At 45.8% G+C, this 22,221-nt stretch overlaps 1 protein-coding gene and 1 long non-coding RNA gene across 2 annotated transcripts; both read left to right on the forward strand.

Annotated features, from left to right (window-relative positions):
- Window positions 1–2,254: 2,254 nt before the first annotated feature.
- LOC127758186 (uncharacterized) lies at window positions 2,255–6,861 on the forward strand. The gene is made up of 3 exons (XR_008013644.1): window positions 2,255–2,480; window positions 4,710–4,766; window positions 6,176–6,861. It is a non-coding gene; the product is annotated as an uncharacterized LOC127758186 (long non-coding RNA).
- An 11,342-nt stretch (window positions 6,862–18,203) lies between these two features.
- LOC127771817 (mannan endo-1,4-beta-mannosidase 1) lies at window positions 18,204–22,079 on the forward strand. The gene is made up of 4 exons (XM_052297760.1): window positions 18,204–18,734; window positions 19,054–19,248; window positions 20,898–21,229; window positions 21,350–22,079. Exons 1-4 carry the CDS (start codon window positions 18,219–18,221, stop codon window positions 21,768–21,770), a joined length of 1,464 nt encoding a protein of 487 aa, XP_052153720.1. The 5' UTR covers window positions 18,204–18,218; the 3' UTR covers window positions 21,771–22,079.
- Window positions 22,080–22,221: the final 142 nt, after the last annotated feature.

Genomic DNA, 22,221 nt, shown 5'->3' on the forward strand with positions numbered 1-22,221 from the left:
GTATTCCTTTTCCTTTGTTGATGTTTATAAGCTGCGTAATTCCCCCTGCCAAGTCAAAGGAGGCAGCGATGCCAGAGAAAGCGAAAGGCTGTGGAGCCCATCATTCCGTATGCTGCTGCCCAACGGCCAAAGCGCCGACACGACCTTAGCCAAAGCATGGCTCCTGTTTCCTTCTCGTCTCTATCTATTGCGAGCCCAACCATTCCCTGTATTACTGTAATTATATCCACGAAATCTCCACATATGCAGCAGACGAAAGCTCGCCTGCGTGCTCACTGCACAGAGTATCTAAACCATTCCCTTGATCTGGTGTGTGTGCAGTGGATTAGCAGCTGAATAAACGTTTGTTTAATTAGCAGCTTAATGCTCAGCTTGGCAGGGGTTTGTACGCCTTGTGCTCCGTGTGATCTGTCGCCGCATGACGGAAGTGTTAAAATAAGACGGGAGAAAAAACAAGGGGAGGAGCACGAGCACCAAACAGTATACGGCTGCGAGTACTAGCGTTGTGTTGTGTGTTTGGTGCGATGGCTGGGGCAGGCAATCCGGCCGAGGAGATCGTCGTTCAAAAAGTTGCTCCCGACACGGCCAGAGTTAAGCCTAGAGATTGGTGTCCTTTGGTTGGGTTTGGGATATGCACTACTGTATCTAGGATGCATGAAGGCTGAGCCTAAGCTAGCTCGGCCTCACTCATATAGTACTCCTCTCTTTGCCCTTTGATTAGAGAGGATGGTGAGGCTATATCGCCATCTTTTGGAAAGCGATAGGCACCCCTGAGTTCGTCCCGTTTCTCTAGGTTTGAACCATTCGTTGCTGGATCTCTTAACTCTCGAAAGCCGGGGAGGCTCATCACACAAAGACACAACAACGAGACGGTCGTTAGGGCATGTACTCAGTGGCCTTAACTAGGAAGTCTAGTGCAAGCCCCTAGCTGGCGCATGTACTCCTATCACAGATTGCTGTTCCATGCAAGTTGTGTGTATATGTTTTTTTTCTTTTGAGATGAAAAATGAGCGTATTTGTTTTGCATTTTATCAGTTCACTACACTTTGCTTCACAACAAGAGGCACATGAAAAAGTTTGCGGTTGCAGCCGAGCAGGGCTAGAGTTACGTACGTTGTCGGCAAGCTAGCACCCCGGCCCATGGCATCCTTTGAGGGGCTTTTGTCGCCGTCACCGAGTTTAGCGGGGCCGGCGACGTGACCCATCCGGTGGTCCAGCTGCACCCCCGCCGCACACCATATCATCTCAGTTTTGAGCCCGTCTCTCCCGGCGGGGGACCCTGCCCCAGCTGCTTCCTGTGTGACCGCCGCTGCGTCGACATTGACCGCCGACGTCCTCGGCTCTCCCGCAGCTCGCTCGCGTGCTTTTTACATTGCGCGCGCTTGCAACGAACAGCCGCCGAAGAGATATTTAACTTTTTACCATTCCTATTGTTTTACAAGTGATAATTAAGTATTTATTATTGGACTCACATGCCATAAATATCACGAATCCTCTGCGTCGGGCGCCCGTGCCGTGCCGCGTCACGCCTCCGCGCCCTCACCACGTGCGCCCGTTGCAACAGCCGCCCGGATACAACAGAAACACCGGATCCGTTTCATTATTTGTTCCACCAACTATGTTTCAGCTAGTGTACTCGTAATGTTTCGCTATGTATAGATCAAATGTTGCGGTGGATTTTGCTACTGTTTAATAATTTCTTCTTGATAGACACATGGTTTGTTGATGTACATAGGGTGCATACGTTGAATCAAATTATTTCATCTAGCAATCTGACCATGTTTCACTTTTTTTTTTAAGAATTAAAACATTCTTTCGCTATTTGTTAAAACATTATTTTTATATAGGGTGAAACAACGACTGATTTTTTAAAAATCGTTGTTTCATACGTTGTAGCAAAATGTTTCATGAGGTGATTTGGTTGTGTTTCAGCGTTTTAAAAGATTGAAACATTTTCGATCTACTTGGTAAAACAATGCCCGATTTTTGAAAAAAAAAATCGGACGCCTGATTTGTAGGCGCATTCAATAAATATATGAGGACTCCCTGTGTCATACATTGCGACGTTTCTTAATTGTGGTAAATAGTTAAAGGAAATCCCCCACAAAACACAGTGTTGCCACTGTGTCAATGGGCCAAGCTCGGAAGGCTATCGGTTGGGCCTACCGAAGCAGGACGGCCCGTGAAGGTATATGGGCCGTTGGGAGAAATAAGCCCATCAGGCCTTGGGCGCTCGGTGGTTGGGCGGCTCAGAAGTCGTCCCGGCAAGGGCGAATCCGCCGCAGGTGAAGGGGCGCACCGCCACCGCCACCGCCACCGCCGGTCGCCCGCGGCCTCGTCGCGCTTGAACCAGGGGAGGCGATGGTGAGTAGCCGCGGCGGCGGCGGCGGCGGCTGGCCACTCGGGGGGCGCGTGGGCAAGCTTCCCGCCGCCTCACGGAGAGGCGATCGGAGGGCAACGCCGCGAACCGGCAAAACTAGGTCAGTGCTATGGCTACTGGGTTCGCATTCTACATCTCGCATTTACTACATGTTATTTTAATTCATTACTGCGTGTAGAGAGATAAGGGTGTGGTAAATTAATTTGGCGATTGCTATAAGGGTGTGGTCTGTGGCTATTCCTAGGCTTAAAATCAATTAAACAGGTCGGATGGTATCTTTTGGGGTGTAGAACTGTCTAAATGGTATATACTTCTGGCCTGTCTAAATGGTACATTGAAGCATTCATAGTTCAAATGTAGACATCACAAATTCAAAATTCTGAAACCAGTTGGTCCAATGAGGAAGTGAGATTCTAGCAAGCACAACTTTATAATCACTAGCACACAAGTACAGAAGTCTTACATCACTGATGTTTACTACATAATTTAGCTGGAATGTTTAACAACCACACACAATGCCAAATGCAGGCTAGTTTCTGCAAGATCGACACTGATTTGCTTTACAACCTAGAGTATGTACAAACAAGTCTTTTCTTCTTTTATTTATAACCAAGCGACCACAATCTTCTTAACGCAATAACAATATCAATATACTTCCTTGATTCCTTCAGTAACTTAGCCACAGCTAGCAAGGAATATAATTTATATTGGAATTTTTTTCCTGTTGTCTGGAACCTCAGATGCTTCCACCCCTGGAAAATAAATTGGAAAGATGAACTGTGAGTTTATCTTAGCAGTGATAAAAAATAGATATATTTCAGGGCGCCATAATGTTGCATTTGAATAGGAGATATTCAGACACCGTTTTATCTTAATTTGCTTTCTATGTAGGCGTTCTAGGTGTGGTTTATTGGGTCTCAGAGATTACTTATCTATCTATAAAATATATTTTGAGAAGAATGGTGTATGCATAGCTCCCTCTTCTAGGGTTACAATGGTTGTGCTCCCTTCCGAGAGAGCATAGAATAACTTTGAATAAATTGCCTTTTCCTATAGACACATCACACTTGTGCCTCTTAAAAAGAAGGCAATCACCTTTTAATTTGCCAGATGAACTGACATGAAAAAGAGATGTTTAAAGCACCTGTCGGCTGCTAGTCTGGAACTGAATTAAGCACAACTGCTCAAGGGGTAAGACTGCAAGATTCAAACTTTCTTTTGTTTGGTAGCAGAGAGATTATTCTTCTGGTGCTAGATCCCACGTGAATAATTGTAACTAGGGGACAAACCATCAGTACATAAATTAGGGCTAACTCCTGTGCCTACCAGCCTATGTGCAAACCAATAATCACAAAATGGTGCATCGTGCATACCACTGCATGCAAATTATGTGTGCATGATGGCTTGTCACAGGCTCAAATTATGAGCTCTTGGTTTTGCCAGATTTATCTGTTACAGTACAGTGCAGATACTCTGATGTTGCACTGCATCTGAAAAGTATAACTGCAAATGAAACGACAACTGACTACCCTAGCAGTGTTCAAGTTCAATCATCTAGGGCATGATTATCATGGCTGACATCTAATGATCCCTGCATATGTGTTCGTGTGAGATGTGACAGTAGCTATCAGCTTACAAGCTAGCCTGCAACTGAAGATTGTTTTGCTAAGCAGCCGATTATGAACTTATCAGAACACGTGAGATGACTAGCTTTGAAGAGTTATAGCAAGGTAGCAACACGTGTTTATTACTAGACGCGAGAGGATTGAATTAGGTTGAATATTTCCCAGCTGGTTACCTATCAGTTCCATGCTCCCTGTGTATTGTACTTGGGGAACGGGACTCTTCTTGCCTCTATCAGCTTGAGGTCGTCCTCGAGGATCTCATAGTGGCGGCGCACCTCATCGGCTGTCTTGGTGCCTCCCATGGCGCGAGACACCTTGTGAAAGAGGTCAGGTGCGCCCTCGCCGTAGTAGGCAAGAGCCTCCTCGAACAGCTTGTTCTCCTTTTTGCTCCACTCTGAGTCCATGTTGACACTGTTGCTGTTGCGGGAGGAGCTGCTTGACCTAGAAGACATCCTTGGATTGGACTACTGTCTTTCTTTGGAAGTGAACTGGCTAGCTAGCTAGTGTGCAGCTAGACTGAAGTTTTTTTCTCTTCAGAAGAGATTTCTGCTGTTTTGATATGATATCTGTTCTGCTTGGGTGGCAGCTATTTATAGGCCATTGGGGCGCCGGCTGTACTCGTGTTCATGAGGGTGCGGTTGTGTGAGCAGTGAGCTGTAGCTCATATGGAAAATATAACAGTGTACACACTTTTTGGCTTGCAGATTGGGAGGCGAGTGTGATTCTGATGCTCTCTGTTGAGGACCCACAAGAAGGGAAGGGTATATATCGTATCTCTGCCGATTCCGAGATATAAGTGCTTTCTTTCAAATGTAGATTCTGATGGTGCACAGTGTCAATATCTCAAATATATGCCTAGCTTCCAGTCTAAAAAAAATACATGCCTAGCGAATAAAAATGTCAAATACACCATGCTGTATGTACCATTATTGAGATCCTTCCATTAATTGTTGAGTGATCACAGCGTACGTTAACCATTCTGTAGGGTACGGAACCTAGAATAGGCGATAAATAAGAGTGTAGTGGTAGACTGGTGGTGAGTGGTAGCCTAATACGTAATTAGTTATTGGAAAAGACTGAAAATTATATCCTTGTAAAAGAAGTAGTTCTCCTGAGGTTTAGTTTCATTTAACTAAGCTCCACCGCCCCTTTTTGTTTTGTTAAAATTTTTTTATTGTTGATATATAATGTCATTACATTGTAACCACACAGAACATGATGATAAGATTGGGAGTGTCACGATATTAAGGTATCAGATCTACCATGACAAATCCAGCAATTCTTTTATCTTTTGAAGTCACAAGGTATATATGGTGGTGCCCATTAGCTACACTGTTACAGGGTTCCCAGTAGGCAGTAGTGGCCTAGTGGGTGATAACTAGCTGGATGCTTGGATGTATGCTCTAATTTTCATATAGCTAGCTAACATTATAGTACTGATGGACATCCAACAAATAACTGCAGAAGATGTCTATGCGATAGAGTGGTAAAATCAGCTGGTTAACTCATGGATATATGCAAAGCTAGTGGTGTTAATAGAGATGCTTCATGCCTGCACCCTCTTCCTGCATAGGAGGGAGACAATTTGTTGGACCTGCATGCATGTGCGCCACTAGGCATCATGAATCATATTTTGTGTGGTGCTAGAAATGCCATGCATGCAATTATCATCTGGGTTCAGCATGCATGATGTTTCTCATTCTGGGTTTCTGGGGATATGCTTCCCAAGGACGGAGGTTCATGCACCTATATCAGGACACTGTGCTAGTATTGGTGGTGAGAGAGTTACATAAATACTTCTCTTTGTTAGTCATTCTACTAGTTTTTATCTCATAGATGCACTGCTAATTTAAGTTACTCATTTTAGATTTCTAGTTACTGACCTGTATGTCTTAAAGGACTTAAACAAGCAGCCTTCTTACTAAATGAGTGGTTTAATATGCATAAGTTCTTACTATCATATGATTTCTGGTATTTACTGTTATATAATTGTGAAGAAATCTGTAATTGACCTTTCATGCAGTATATCAATGTGGGCATTTAATTGGTGTAGTGTAGGCATCACAGTCGCGGCTACTGTGCTGCTGTGTACTGCCGGATATTTGAGAAAATGCAGTTTGCAATTCTATTTTTAAGGTTATTATTTAATGCTGGCAACCTTTTTTCACAGATGCAGGTGGATAGCAGCTAAATATGCTGGAGAAGATGACATGATTTTTTTAGAACAATGAGCAGATGACATGAATTGAGTACTTACAAAAATAAAAACTGATGTAAATGAAGGCTTAAAACAACTTAGCTAGTCTTGAAATATGTAGTAGCAGGGAAACAATCTACAGGAAATTTTGCCATGGCCTCCTCGAGTTCAATCTATCTGGGCTGCACCAACGAGATTGGTAGAATATGTGCCAAAGCATGGGTTGAACAAGGTTTGGAGCCCTTTCTGGACCAAAGAATAAGTATCTCCGGTTGGCTGGCAGGACCTCGGAAGATGGAATTGGATTTTGTTCTTTGGTCCTTACTGCTCATTGTACGTTTGGGCCTTTGAATCTCAGGATAAAAATTGTAGACCACATAGTGCTTGTTCTACAAGGCTGTGCAGTTTGTCCTCTTGTTAGCTGTTACTCTGCATTTGTAGCCTGCCTTGCAGTGAGAGGTTCTGTCTACGTACTGGTCCTGAAAACTGAAAATATGTTTTGCCCCTCGGTGCTGCCTTATGACAATAGGACCATTGCTTTGAGGGACACACTTGGTTCAAGGTCTAACAGATAACTTAAAAGTGATATACTGTAATTACTAGCAACATTGTGCAATTGCATGTAACTATGTAAGTTACCACAGAAGTTGATGCCAGCATTGGCGCCCTGTGCATTATTATTGTCCAGCAATGAACACTAAAGGAAATCTTGCTGACTCACGTGAGAAAGAGAATTTACATTGTAGGGAGGGGACAACAGAGGTCCTTCGTATAAGGGAAGCCAAATGGGAGTTGCATGTACTCCTGCGAAGGGTATAATACAAGTTGTTTACTTCAAATTCTACAAAAGCATGTGGAGGATAATTGCCGTGTATCTGCATCGGTTATTTGTGGAAGAAACCGGATTCAGATGATTAGGACTGTTGAGTGTGAGTGTGTACTCTGCCTACCAGATTCAAGCCATAGATTTTGGCTCTAACTTTCACCAATTTCGAAAGAAATGCAGAGATGTACATTTTAATAGGTAGGTGTATATACTCCCACTGGATATAAATATTTGACATTCAAGGGTATGACTAAAATGTTTAAAACTCTAGTCATCAATTTTATATTTAACAATTATGAGTATTCAAAAATACACATACCATTTATTTAACTAAATATTTAAGAATTTATTTTTTTAATAATAAAAATTGTTCATATCTATGGCCTCTGTCAACAGACATAGGGGCAATGAGTCTACAAGAATAAATAAAAGGACTTTTATGGAACAAATCATCATATCCTTCCTGATAATATCTAACTGAAATGGAGTACCAAATAGAAAACACATAAATTTTGTAACGATAATGAGAAGTTCTTGATGATCAAAATTTCAAAACTTCAATAAAAATACTATCCTAAACATCATGTATTTATGACCAAGTAGAAGACACGTGTACCTAATATGTACTATGTGTTGGCGATTCCCCGTCCCCAAATGCAACCTACACTTTGACAAAGACAAATTCAGACTAGTAAAAAACCCGTGGGACCATCCAACAAAAAAACGAATGGATCTCACCATCTCCAACTCCCATGTCCTTGGAAGAGGGAATTTAGCTTTTGCCATGAAGTGATGCTTTTTCTTTATCCATGGTCCTGTGTCCTGTCCATCCTGTGCATGATCTCGCTCCTAGGTTCAGTACGCGAGGCCCATGGAATTACGAGAGATTTTCCAGCGCCCATGGAAGATTTTACTCCGTCTCCAAAGCTCCAAAAGCAGCATGGTCTCTACTCTACAGGGAGATGAGAATGAGATGACGACGTGGAGGCCTTCGTGTCCAGCTGATTGTCTCGTGAAACTGGTGCAACTTGGTGTTCTCGTGATGGCGTGGCGCATGCAGTTGTGCCTTCGCTTGTATGGGGGGCCGGGGACCTCGAGCCTCCGGTGCGGGAGATCTCTGGTGGAATATAATCTGCACAAAGCGCATCGCCTTCTCCCAAAGATACATGATTCCCTGCGATATTTGCAATGCCTTTTCCTGCTCGAATCCTTTATCCTTGTTAGTGAAATTCATTTTTGCCAAAAATTTTCAGCTAGCAAACAGCAGGTTTCTTAGTTTCGATCTGTTGAGATAAGGCTGGTAAACTGTAGTAAAAACTGAATTGAGGAAAAAAAATAGTTTATAGGTAAAAGTTTTTTTCCTAAACAAGATTTGTGGGTAAAATATTTATATATTAGCGGTTTGAAAGCCAAGGCTAGAAAAATAAACTACATTAAAAAAACTCTAAATTTAAGTTTTAAAATTCAAATTTTGGTTGCAGTAAGACAACAAGCAGAATAAGCGGTTGGCATTGTGGTTGCTGCTTACTAAGGGTTTGTTCAGTTAATTCCAAATAATCTGACTGAAGAGGATTTATAGAGGAATAAACAAAACTATAGAAACAGTTTTCGTAGACGAGCCCCCCTCCAGCCTTGAGGTGGGCCATGCCGGCGTGTGATAATGTTGGTCCGGGAGAAGGACAAGACCCATATGCAAAAATCAATTTTTTATATAAGGGCCTCTTAACATGCCCGCTTACAAAAATAAACAAAATTTCACAAGCGACGGTTAAGAGACACGTTTGGCCAGCTACCCCGTCTCTTCTTTTCTTTTATGTCCTCTCTTAGAAAAACTCTTTCTCACCCCACTCCTCACTCCACACTACTCCCCTCTCCTCCCTCTACTGATTGTCGCCAGGAGTGACGAAAGCGGCCACGACGATGGCGGTGGAAGCAACCACAACGACACTGAAGGGGCAGCGATGGGAGAGGCCACGACGACACTGAAGGAGCAGCACGGGCTTGAGGTAGCGTCTGTAGCCCTGCGATGGGCGTATCCAGCCCTCGATGGCCGGATCCAACGCTGGCGGCGAAGGGGTTGGGAGGGCCGGTGGTGGAGGAGCTTGATATGGCGTAGCGGGGACGGGGCAACGATTATGTGGCTCCATGATGGCGGGGTCGGCCTCGGGAGCACCGGGGCCTCGGCGACAACAACGGACTGCGGGCTTGTGGCGGTGCCTCGGCAACAATGGCAGACTGCAGTGACAATGATGATGGCTAGGACGGATGGGAGCTAGGGTTTTATGGCCACCTATTTGGGAAAATACCGATTTTCGCAGACACCTCGAGGTATGCGGGTCACGCAGCTATTTGCAAAAATATGTTTTGACTGTTCGTAAAGATCATTTAAGTAGTAGTTAATTGAGCACCTAAATTTTTTTGGGAGATATTAACGGAACAAAGAATGAGGATAAATAGTTTTCTATCATGTTGCAAATATTGTGGAAATATGATCTTCCAGCGTTAACGAATTATTAGCATTCCCGCGGATGAGCTTGTGGCTCAGTGGTAAATCTGCCTAACGGTGGCTAGCCTACCACCCACGTTCGATCCTGGGATCGACCGGGTGTCGCACGGGGTTTTAACCCCTTTTCCCCTTGGATTAGCATAGTCCAATCTTAGTTAATTAGGTATAGGGTACACACACGTGAGTGCGTTTAATGGGACTGTGTGTTACCCGCACATAGGAGGCTTTAGGTCCTCAAAGCCTATAGATACATGTGTTGGACGCACACGCGTGCGTGTGGGGTGTTGTGCTTGACTGTGGAGTGTATTCGGCCGGTCACAGTGCGGTGAGTGCGTGCCCCAGACACAACGTGACCTCGCCAGCGAAACCCAAGCGTGAAATCCCCGATACGTCCTCCAGATCCACTCCCGCCACAGCAAAATCTCCTCTTTCTGCCTTCGACTCTCGTCCGCAAAATCAAGAACACAGATCGCAACGGCGACGTTACAAGAAGAATCACACAAGAGTCACACAAAATCACAAAAGAAAAATCAAGAGACACAAAATCACACAAGAAAAATCAAGAACACAGAACTCCAAGGCGAGGTTGAGCGGCCGTTCTTGAGCCGCCGTGGCGGTGGAGCGGCAAAGTTGTCAGTGACGACGTCCTCCATGGGGTCTCTCCCTCGGCGAGGTCGTCGCGGTGGAGGAGGCGCGTCCATGGTCGATGGCGGCGGATCCATGGCCGACGGCGGTGGATCTCGCGCGTCCATGGCCGCCGCCGACGACCCCGAGAGCGGAGAAAGTCTAGACGACGACCCCACGACGGAGACGACAGGTGGAGGGAGATGGGATTTGGCGCGAGGTGGACGTCAGCCACCCTGCGCGCCCGTCGTCGTCGGCCACCCCGCGTGCCCGTCGCCGTCGTCCACCTCACGCGGCACTCGGCACCGTGCCCCGTGCGCCGCTCGCCAGAGAGAGAGAGAGAGAGAGGAGATAAAGTAGGGCGGCGGTGCTGGTAGAGGCGTGGCTTCCCGTCGGCGTCGCGGCGAGGGAGGAGAAGGAGGCAAGGCAGCGCAAGTAGTACTCGAGGAGAGGAGGCAAGGGCTGTGTTCACGAAAGTGGAGGCGATAAAGTAGTACTCGATGCCTCGATTCTTTTTCATGGGGTCCACCAGCTGTGGGCTTGGTATCCTAACTATGGATGCTTGCACTGTGGGATGAGTGTCTTTGGGTCAAGTTTTGAGGCTAAGGATATGGGTCCCATAGCTTGCATTGTGAATGGCCTTATACATCCTTAGTTGTACCCTCTCTTAAAAAAAAAGAATTATTAGCCGTCCCGTGCCGCAATTTTGCCGGGTACGTAGACTCTGAACTTCTAAATCCTGGTGAAGCATCATCACTGGTGGTCGGTGTCTTGACTAGCACGCACACAGCCACTGCATATGCACCTAAACATGCAGTCCACATCCACCGGGATCCCAAATCCGCAAAAGTAGAAGCTCAGATTCCAAGCACCAACTTGCATCGCAGGGATTGGAATCAAGGTGGTCTCCTGCTCTCTCCATCAGCTCTCAGCCGGGATTCAGAATATTTACCGCCAGCCCTCGCCGAAAAGGCGCCACCATCCTCATGTTTGGATTCTCTTCGGCTCATATATACCCACTCTAATCTATCTATCTGCTACGTATCTATCTCATAATATCAGAGCTAAGCCGTGACATTACCGAGTACTCCTTCCAGATTGATACTCCATTTTGATCACCATTTAGACAAGAACACAATCTCAAAAAGTAATTTTGATCACCATTTTTTTATTATTATCAACAAATATATAGTTTGATTGGAGTACTTTTAAGACTAATATATATATATATTCTCTATATTTCCAAGATAAATATTTTAGAAATTATTTATAATAAAAGATTTTAAAAATTAACGTTATTCAGTATTATTGATCTGGAGGCGGTATATCTTGTCTCTCCGATGACCGATGGATCATGGATCGACGCAGCCAACCAGCCAGGCAGCGTGCCAACTGATTGATGATACTGAAAGGAGATCGATTGGTGGAGCAATCGTGTGGCGTGTCGTGTGATCGCCTGATCGATCGAGCGGCAGCGTGGACTGGACCGGCCGGGAACATTGTTCCAAGGCCACAGGGCACCAGATTCCAGCCTCTCTCTCTTTTCTTTTCCCCTTTCTTTCTAGCAGACGACGGACGTACCTGTCGACCGTGAATGGCACCAAATTAAAAGTTCGTGGATATCCTGTTGCTGGCTCGTCAGCTTAGATATGCAGAAGCTAGCCGGGGATACTTTTTGATCATCTTCGTTTAAAAAAAACGGCTTAGCTGCAGCAGTCGCCACTGCATCAGATCGGCAAGAGGCAGTGTGGCCGCCGTGGTCACCAGCTCAGCGACACATTTGCTGAGAGACCTGGAAGAAGCCACGTCGGGGACGAAGGTGAGGAGCGAGAGCTTTTGCGGCCTAGTGGTTACCGGCGGCCGATTGGCGTAGTGATGGGCGGAATGCTTAGATTGCTACTCCTACTGCTGCTTTTGAAGCTGGACCCCCGGCTATATATGCTAGTTGATGCCTGCCTGAAGGTCGGCTGATCGATACTGCCTGCAGGTCAGAATCGTTTTCGGGGTGAAAAGTTAGCCGCGCGCATGGTGACGAATCAAATTGAAGAAATGCGCCACTAGTTGCTCTATTTGGCATGCACGAACAATTGCAACACATCAGAGCTCCGGGTTATCTTTGCTTACTAGGAGAGCTCCAGATCTTTTTTCCTTGAATAAACAGCTTACAGATTTTTTTTTTTAATTGGATCCATGCATTGCAAATTCGCTGGTTTGAAAAAAATGCTATTACTATTCGTGATATTGGGTGCATGTCACTCAAACTTTGTAAAATTTGAACCGTGCCATTCCCGTCAAGATTTCCGCCCGAGCATGCATTTGATGGTACATTTCCGTTGGTGCCTCCGTTTTTTCTCCAGCTCCAGCGCATACAGTAGTAAGCGACAAATCTTCAGCGGCGCTCGGGCTCGTAGACAGTGGCGCGGAGGGGACTTGTCGACGGCGGCTTGTGGGCTTGAGAAACAGGGGCGGCAATTCGTGGGCTTCTCCTCCTGCCCACACCAACGCTGATACTTGTGCCCAACTCCGGCGAGCGAGGCAGAGGAGGCATGCGGCGGCGATGTAAATCCAACAATGGTGGCTTAGCACCCGGTGAAGAGAGGTGGAGCTGGAAGGGAGCGGCGGCCGCAGCCACCAAATCCGACAAGCCTGACATCGTGTCACCGGTGGTGTTGGAGGGGAGTGCAAGTGTCGCCGCCGCCGCCACGGGCTGGGAAGGAGGAGGTGACGTGGAGGATGGAGCTGCGGGAAGGAGTCGTGCTCGACGTTGGCGCCAGCGCCGATGACCAGCACTGGATCCTGACGCTCGCGCAGCCAAGAAAAGAAAAGGAAAGGGAGGGAGAAGGAGATGACACAGAGGATGGAGCTACGGGAGGGAGTCGTGCTCGGCGGCGGCATCAGCTTCTCCACCGGCCCCGACGACATGCGCTTGATCTTGACGCTCGCGGCAGCCGGGAAGCGCTATCTCCGAGCTCACCGTGTCACCGTCCTCGACCTCACCGATGCCTGCTCGTGGCACCCAATAATGTGCTCGTCACCGCCACCACCAGCTGCGCCTCATCGTTGCCGGACCCTTAGACCACCTGGCCCTCGCCAACGACCTCCTCGTTGTCGCCATCTTGTGCTTGGCAGCGGCATCGCCCGGTGCTCGTTTCCTGTTAAAGATGGTAGAGGTACTAACAGAAATGGTGACGGAGTGGCATAGTTTAAATTTTATAAAGTTTCAGTGGTATATACCTAATATCATGAATGTGGTATTTTTTTCGAAGCAACAAATTTGCAGTGGCATATGGGTCCAATTAGCAAAGAGAAAAAAAAAAGAGAAACTTGTCCTCCCAGCCAGATCAGCGAATGCGGCCTGCGAGGCGGCCTGTTTCTGGGCTGGATGGAATTCTGGTTCGGGCTTTCGGCCGTGCAACGTCGGCTCGTATTTTTCCTTCAGGCGCTTGGGCACTCCGGTTGGGCGATGGCAATTACTACCGTCTGTCATTTTTCAGGCGCTTGATTCTTCAGCTTGGCGTTCGGAAACAGTCGTCTGTTATTTTTCCTGTGTTTTCTTCCAGTGGTGATTTTGCATTTAGGGTGAATATTGGCATTTGATTTTTTATAGTGATCTGCGCCTTTTAAAGAAGAGTAAATTCCCTGGGTACCCTGAAAACTTACTCAATCCCTCTCGTAACCCTGAAATTTACCTGATCCCTTCTATACCCCTAAAATTTCAATTTGATCACTTCCATGTCCCTACCGTTACATTTTTCATCATTTCACTATTACGTTTGGTTGCAAATGTCTTTTTTTTTTTTTTGCCCTTGATGCTTTAGGTTTGAATATAAGCTTAAAAAACGATTGAAATTTTTGTTTGAGTGCACAGATTGAAAAAACAATTCAAAAACGATTGAAAATTTTGAATGAGACTAAATAACTAGTGTAGGAGCGAAAGGGCCTGTAGCCTGCTACTGAGGTTCTAGGTTCTACTCCCCATGGGAGCGAATTTTTCAGGATTTAACGGCGTTGTGCTTTCAGTGGTAGGCGACATACCCGTCGACAGCGAGGCGCCTGTGGTGACTTCGTCAATCTCTCCAGAATTTGCCGACCCAGTCTTCGAAGATGCTCATAGAGGTAGGGTTTGCGTGCGCGTGCGTTGTGAGTGTCAACGTTGTACTATGTAATTCTCAAAAAAAAAAAAACTAGTGTAGGAAATTTTGACATAAATTTTGGAAATAAAACAAATGAAATAATTAAAATTTTTATTTGATATTTTAATAGGACAATGGATTTTTTTTATCGGGAGCATTCATAAAAATTATTGTGAAAATTGGTAGTCCTATCTTTGTATGAATGCTCCTCATTTTTATGACTTTTTTAAAAAAACTAAATACATGATTTTTTATTTTATTATCTATTTTTTTAAGATAAATAATGCATCGCACAACAAACTCATAACTATAATAGTCTAATGCGAGAAGCTTTTACATTTTTAATAATGTAATTCAAAAATTTCTATATTCATCCAAAGGGTAGAATGATCATTTTTATAGAAATTAGACGGTCAGCTAACGGTCAACTGACGGGAGAGGTATGAAAGTGATCAAAATCAAAATTTAAGGTATACAAGAAAGTAAGTAAAATTTATAAGTATAGAAAGAATTAGCTAAAATTTTAGAGTATACAATGGATTTTCTCTTCAAAGAAAGAACTGTACTGCGGACTACTTTGTGCGCATTTTAAATCCTACAGTAGGCACATAATGATGGTAGGCGTGATTTGCTCCCCAAAAGCAGTCAATCCCCGTAGATGGTGCCGGAGACGCGCTTTCTTGCGCCAAGTGAACTTGTTCCGTGCAATCAGGTGCACTGCTACTCTACTCAAATGATCAGGTTTGACACCATGATCTGGCTGGGGCCTAATAAAGTTTTACATTCTGCCCATGGTCCGATCACTGCAGAGCAGATCACCGGATTCTTAATTTTCCCCATCCTTTGTTATGGGCGTCGTCTGATCAGTGTGTGATCAATTAATGCCAGTAACAGGGGACTCTGATAGTGATCAGCCGGTGCCGACGAGATGCAAACAGGCGCGCGACAGCGTGCGCCGCGCAAAAGGGAAGGGAACGACGTGAAAAAGAAGAAAGCGAGGTACCGGCGGCAAATGGCTTGCTTGCTTGCTGCCCACGCGCCCGCGACAAGACGGGACTCTGACCGCGGAGGTGCGAGAGATGAGGGCGTGTCGGTGGAGGGGAGGGGCGCGGATCGATCGATCGATCACACTGCACGGCCGCGGCGCGCAAGCACGTACTCCACTAGGACTAATTTGGGGGTGCGTACAGGGGCGCCCCATGTGGGTAGGTGCCTCCTTGCCCGGCCCCAAACGGGCGTAACTTACCTCGGTAACGTCTCGTCTGTCGTTTTCGTCCACTAACAATGGATTAGCGAAAAAAAAAACAAATAGGTTAGGCTGTGATGAGGGTGACCGGAAACGGCCGGACGTTGTCGGTGTCGAAGACAACGTATACTTGACAATGGAAATTCCCGTTTATCTGCAGTTCCGCACTCGATCGGTCAGCAGGCGTTTGATTGGAAAAAAAAAAAAGAGAGAAGAAGATAGTATTCTGAGTCGTGAATTATCACCGTATCACCCATATGTACCCTACTCGTGAGTCGTGAGCCTAATGCTCGCGCGCCTACGTGAGCTTGAGCGCGCATTATTACGTCGTGCGTAGAGCGGCGCACGTCGCGCCGGGGGGGGGGGGGGGGGGGGGGGTGCGGCACGGCCCACGGGGAAATGAATAATACGCCGGTGAGAGCGATCGGTCGCCTCGCCGACCGCGACCCGCACGTACGGTTAGGGTACCGTGCGAGGTAGGCCGGCACGTCGATCCGATCCACCGGTGCATTTGCCCGTCCCCCTTGCGGATTCCCGTGTATAGTCCCAGTCCCCGCCCCATGTGCCTCCACATGCGCGCGCGCACGGTGGCTGGCCGGTGCCCCGGCCGGCCCGGTGGGATACTCGGATTCACTCGCTCTGCTTTGTCTGCAAGTACACGCCACCTGTCCACCCCTAGCTACCAGTGCTAGCGCTACAGTTAAGAGCATTGGCAGCAACGGGTTTTAGACAAGGGAATCCACATGCTTCCCTGAGAAGCAAGGAACAACAACAAACTACCCCCTTCACATGAATGGAAGCTTACGGAGAAGCAAAGCCAATAATGCGTTTACTACATGGGGAAGGAGTAGATCATTAGAGGGGGCGCATATCGTCGCATCACAGGCGAAAATTCCGTCTCTTTTGTTTTATATACTTTACTGGAGTAAGTAATAACCAGTGGAAGTCTTGGAAGAGTTTGACAAATCAGTTTATTGGCAAACTGAACCATGCGATTGGGTAGGCATTGACTAATTAACCGGCCGCTCGACATAGTTGGTATACCTACCAGTACTGGCATGGATCAGCTGTACGTAGGTCATAAGCCTACCCCAATGCAATCCATAGCTGAACTTGTACCAATGTAAAACCTGTGCATATGTAATCAGCCATTCTCAAACCAAATGAAAGTTAATTAAGAACAAGCTATATATTTATCGATGTATTTTCTTCTAAAATATTATTATGAATTTTCTTCTAAAAAATATTATGAATTTTCTTTAAATTCGATATAAATATAGTATAATCACATTGTAACCAGCATATAAGTATAGTATAACTTATATAAAACTTTTAAGAATCATTCGATAGTACGCTATTTCCGCAAAGTGAAGGTCGTAGAGGACCAAATCATCTTACCCGTGCGTGCTGTGGTTTTTTTTTTCTTTCCCACATGTGTGAATCTTAAAATAAATCTGACGGTTTAAAATTATATGAAAGTAATATGCAAATTTATTAGGGCAAGGCCAATGCTTATGGTTCCATCAGCCATATATGTGGGACCCGCTGTAAGTAAGCATTAGCTATATCCATATCCATAATGGCTGTGCCTATGGGAGAAAATAAGCTGGGTCCCAATGGGTCCCACCGAAGGATAAAAAAATCACTTCTTATCCTCCTGTGAAACTCTTTGCACAATGAAAATTCCCCAAAAGTACTAGCGTGAACAGTACATCACAAAAGTATTGTATTATATAGTCTTGTTGCCACACCATAAGGCTAATGCTCATTTTTTATGTCAGATTCTTATGGTACACTTTCACAATGATTAAGGTGATATACTGTAGAGTTATTATTGCTTAAGGTTACTTTTAGCACACATTGTGGTTGACCTTATAGTTACATGCAAGATACAATATAATTGCATCACAATCATATTGTATTTAGTACAAAAATTCATCTGTAAATATATAGCAAAAATCGGTTAATTATTACATGCAACGAAAACAGATGGCAACAAACAGTATACCGTGGACCAATCAATTAATAATCTACGTACAACAAGGACCCAGAGGATACTGCATTACATTGGACTCGCTAGGACAGTACTCACAGAGTCACAGTTCTAACCGAAACCACAAACGTGCCCTCCATTTACTAGCTGATTGGGCTCGAGATAGATTTGGTAAACCCTACCAAAGAAACCGTACACTGATCACCATCGGTCCCAGTCCAACACCGTCATCTAACTTCCACCCCATGTGGGATGCTCAAATATTAAAGGAACCATTTGCTTCCTTCCATGGCGCGACGGTACCGACAAAGTTAATGCCACCCCTCTCCTCCACCACCCGCTGAGCTAAAGCTAAGTTCTAGCCATGGAGTAGTACAGTATTGTGCGGGTTTGTTTAACAACGCTTTAACATTTAAATTTAGCTTTAAAAGTCTATTATGGAATAAAATTATGGAGTAGTCTGAAGTTTTGAAACTCGCTATATCTCTCTAATGCAGTTTATGAAAGTACTTTAAACTGTTCTTTTTTTATGAAACTATAGCCTGAAGGACATGCCCTTCACATCCGGTGGTTGCTATGTGCACGAAGCTGGCACTAGTGACCCACTGACAAGTGAGCCTAGCTGACCCCACAGTGATACTCAGCTTCTATTTGCATTGCCGCGCAGAATTGAAGCTAGGAGAACGACATGGCGCCCCATGAGTTGCAGCTATTTATCGCAGCCTTCACCTCCTTGCAAGTTCCATTCTTTCATCTCGCTTCACCTCATCGCCATTGCCATCCAAAGCAAAGAAGAGAGCCACCCTGCAGACACAGTACGCACACGCAGAGAGAAAGAGAGAGAGAGCAAGGGATGAGGCTTCTCGGAGCTCATCGTGCTGCTCTGCTGGTGCTCGCGTGCGTCGTCGTCGTCGTCATCCATGGCCTAGGAGAGGCGGAGGCCTTGGGAGGAGGGGGCGGCTTCGTGAGGGCGCAGGGGACACGGTTCGTGCTCGACGGCAACCCGTACTACGCCAACGGGTTCAACGCCTACTGGCTCATGTTGCTGGCCGCCGACCCGTCGCAGAGGGGCAAGGTCACCGCCGCGCTCGGCGAGGCCGCCGGGCACGGCCTCACCGTCGCCAGGACGTGGGCGTTCAGCGACGGCGGCGGCGGCAACGCGCTGCAGTTGTCCCCCGGCAACTACAACGAGAACACCTTCAAGGTCGGTCCCTTAGCCACATTGTCCCTCTCAAGTGGGTAGTCCTGCTACCCGTGTAAAAACCGCTTGCTAGTTTATTTTTCTCATATTAGTACAAAATTTAGAAGAAAAAATAAACTAAAAGTATGGATAAGTGAGAAAAAAAAGTCTACTTGCCCGCCTCGATTGCATCTCTACCTCCCACCCTCTCTCTCTCTCTGTGAAAACAGAGCATGTGTTCATGTGATGGTGATGGTTTTGTTTATTGGGGGTGATGGTTTTTGGTTTGAGATGTGTGGTTTTCGCGTGTTAATTTTCCGTTTCCTTGGTGTTCTCTGTGCAGGGTTTGGATTTTGTGCTGTCTGAGGCTAGGAAGTATGGGATCAAGGTGATACTGAGCCTTGTGGACAACTACGACTCTTTTGGCGGGAGGAAGCAGTATGTGAACTGGGCAAGAGCGCAGGGGCAGGGCATTGGGTCCGACGATGAGTTCTTCACCAACCCTGTTGTTAAGGGCTTCTACAAGAACCACGTGAAGGTAACAGCGGCAATAAATTCCGAGAAAATATCTACCGTTTAGTACGTGAAGTAAACCATAGCTATTTCTACTTTCTAGGATATATGGGGTTCTTTGTTTCCTTCGTATTTCAAAAGATGGTTCCTTTGTTTCATTTTTGTGTTGTTTCCATTTTATGATCTATAGACTATAGTTAAGAAGAAAAAGCTATCGAGGTTAGTTTCACCAAGAAGAACGTTTATCTCATTGTTTTGATATACCCGCAAATGCTGCGGTGAAATATTCGTCCCTGAGAATAGCAAAGGTAGAATGACCAATTTAAGGCAAACACGGATAGAGCGTTCGTTGAAATGCAGCGTGATGCGCCGCTACTAGTACAGTATCTTGCCGCAAATTTATTGGGAAGACGCATTCCTATGCACACTCCAGAGCGGCAACTGTGGCTTGTAGTGGACTAGTGGTACTTCCTCCGTCTTTTCTTTTGTGTATTAGTATTGAATTTTCTTTTTGTGTATGTGTCAAGTATTACCTCAATCCCAAAATAATTATGATTCCAAGTTATTTAACATGGAGTATACTAAGATTTACTAAAAATTATCTCTCATTAAATGGTGTATAGATAAGAGTAGTACGGTGGTTGAGGGTAGAATAAAGATAAATTTAAATCAGAAGTGACAATAAGATAATTAGTACTCCATCCGTTTCAAATTATAAGATGTTTTGACTTTGGTTAAAGTCAAACTGCTTCGAGTTTAACTAAGTTTATAGACAATTATAGTAATATTTACATTACCAAATTAGTTTTACTAAATTAATAATTAAATATATTTTTAAATAAATTTATCTTGGGTAAAAAATATTACTATCTTTATAAATTTAGTCAAACTTAAAACAATTTGACTTTAACTAAAGTATAACCTTAAACGAAGAGAGTAATTCATTATGATAACTATGTTAGGATAAATTTAAATCTAAGAAATAGGACGGTGAGGCGGAGATACTACTGTTGATTTAATACTGTGACTGTCGGTGGACTGGTCTGAACTTTCCAAAAAGCACACTAGTGGTGGTAAATTCTTCAAGAACAGGCAGGACTCTGTCATCAGAACGGTGCGCATGGCAGCACTACCTTTTTCTTCTCTTTGCACTGTCGGATGCCTCTGCAATATCGTTGCTCTGCTGCATCAGACAGTTGGTCAAACACCACAGGGCCCCATCGGATAAGTGCTTTAGTGCAGTACACCCTATAATACTAGACATGGTTTCTATAAATTTCACATCATCAAGAAACTAGTACTAGATAACACTTTTCCAATGCAAACACCACTATTTCATACTTCAATTTAATACTACTTATCTCACATGATGTCTTGGATGTTGTGTAGAAATCATGTTTCATGTCTTGCATGGTTTCCTTCTCTTTTCTTATTTATTTACTTGCCACATCATTTTTTTTCTTAAGTGGCAACTTATTTAATGCTATGGACACCATCCTAGTAATTGGGTTGGGAATGCCCTTATTAGTGCTCAATAGTGTCGCGCCCACTCCATGATCACGTTACTTTATCAGTCAGGAAATATAGATGCCACAATTCTCTAGAAATTCTGTTGATTCTCACGGCACGCTTCTGACGATCAACTTTGCTTTTGTCTGATGATGATGGGCGAAGACGGTGTTGACGAGGAAGAACACGATCACGGGGGTGGCGTACAGGGACGACCCGACCATCCTGGCGTGGGAGCTGATGAACGAGCCGAGGTGCCAGTCCGACCTGTCCGGCCGCACCGTCCAGTCGTGGATCACCGAGATGGCGGCGCACGTCAAGTCCATCGACCGCAACCACATGCTGGAGGTCGGCCTCGAGGGCTTCTACGGCGCCTCCTCGCCGTCCCGCATCGCCGCCGTCAACCCCTCCGGCTACCAGCTCGGCACCGACTTCATCGCCAACAACCAGGTCCCCGGCATCGACTTCGCCACCGTCCACTCCTACCCCGACCAATGGTATATGACTGACCTCTTCGTCGTCGTCGTCACCGGTCGATGGATCGATCGATCAACGACGGCCATGGCTGTCTAAATGCTAAGTGATGAAACCGACAAATGCATGTGTGGCGCGTGCAGGTTGTCGGGCAAGGACGACCAGGCGCAGCTGGGGTTCATGGGGAGGTGGCTGGACGCGCACATCGCGGACGCGCAGGCGGTGCTGAGGAAGCCGCTGCTGATCGCAGAGTTCGGCAAGTCGTGGAAGGACCCGGGCTACAGCAGCGGGCAGCGGGACGCGCTCTACGGCACGGTGTACGCCAAGATCTACGAGTCGGCGCGGAGGGGCGGCGCCACGGTGGGGGGCCTCTTCTGGCAGCTCCTGGTGCCCGGCATGGACTCGTACCGCGACGGCTACGAGGTCGTCTTCGGCGAGACGCCGTCCACCACGGGCGTCATCACCACGAACAGCCGGCGGCTGCGCTTCCTCAGCAAGGCGTTCGCGCGGGCCAGGCAGGCCCAGCCGGCGAGGGGGAAGGGCCGACACAACGGCGGGAAATAGAGATTGACCGCTGATTAGGCCCAGAAAGTGGTAGTAAAAGAAAGAAAGGCTTGGTTTGATTTGTGTGTTTTACTTCATGTGTGGGAGGTACGTGAGTGTGAGTTGATGGCTCCTCGAGATGATTTAAGATTCATCCGGGAGAGAAGGATTAGTATTTGTCATCCTTCTTGGTGCCTTGGGAGGACGTGTGTTTTTAGGTGTTCTTAATTATGTGGACCACGAAGTAGCCACTCTGTGGTGAAGTTTTATGGTACCTGGCTATGGAAGAAGCCAGCCAGTGATTACAAACTACTTACGTACTTCACACTAGTATAATACTCCTATATGAATGATGTTTTGCTGTCAGTCATAATGATTTTTTATCTAGTACTTGTAGCAGTTACTATCTCATAATCAATTGTTTCTTACTGTTAGTTTTTTTTTTTAAACAGGTTTTCCTCGTTATCAGTTT

Source organism: Oryza glaberrima, chromosome 1 (assembly GCF_000147395.1).
Source record: "Oryza glaberrima chromosome 1, OglaRS2, whole genome shotgun sequence".
Classification (NCBI taxonomy): Eukaryota; Viridiplantae; Streptophyta; class Magnoliopsida; order Poales; family Poaceae; genus Oryza; species Oryza glaberrima.

Bases quoted from the DNA above. Each gene is read 5' to 3' on its own strand.
- LOC127771817 (XM_052297760.1), top strand. From the start codon at position 18,219: ATGGCGCCCCATGAGTTGCAGCTATTTATCGCAGCCTTCACCTCCTTG. The intron at 19,249-20,897 runs GTAACAGCGGCA...TGATGGGCGAAG, and splicing joins TCTACAAGAACCACGTGAAG to ACGGTGTTGACGAGGAAGAA. The intron at 21,230-21,349 runs GTATATGACTGA...TGGCGCGTGCAG, and splicing joins CACTCCTACCCCGACCAATG to GTTGTCGGGCAAGGACGACC.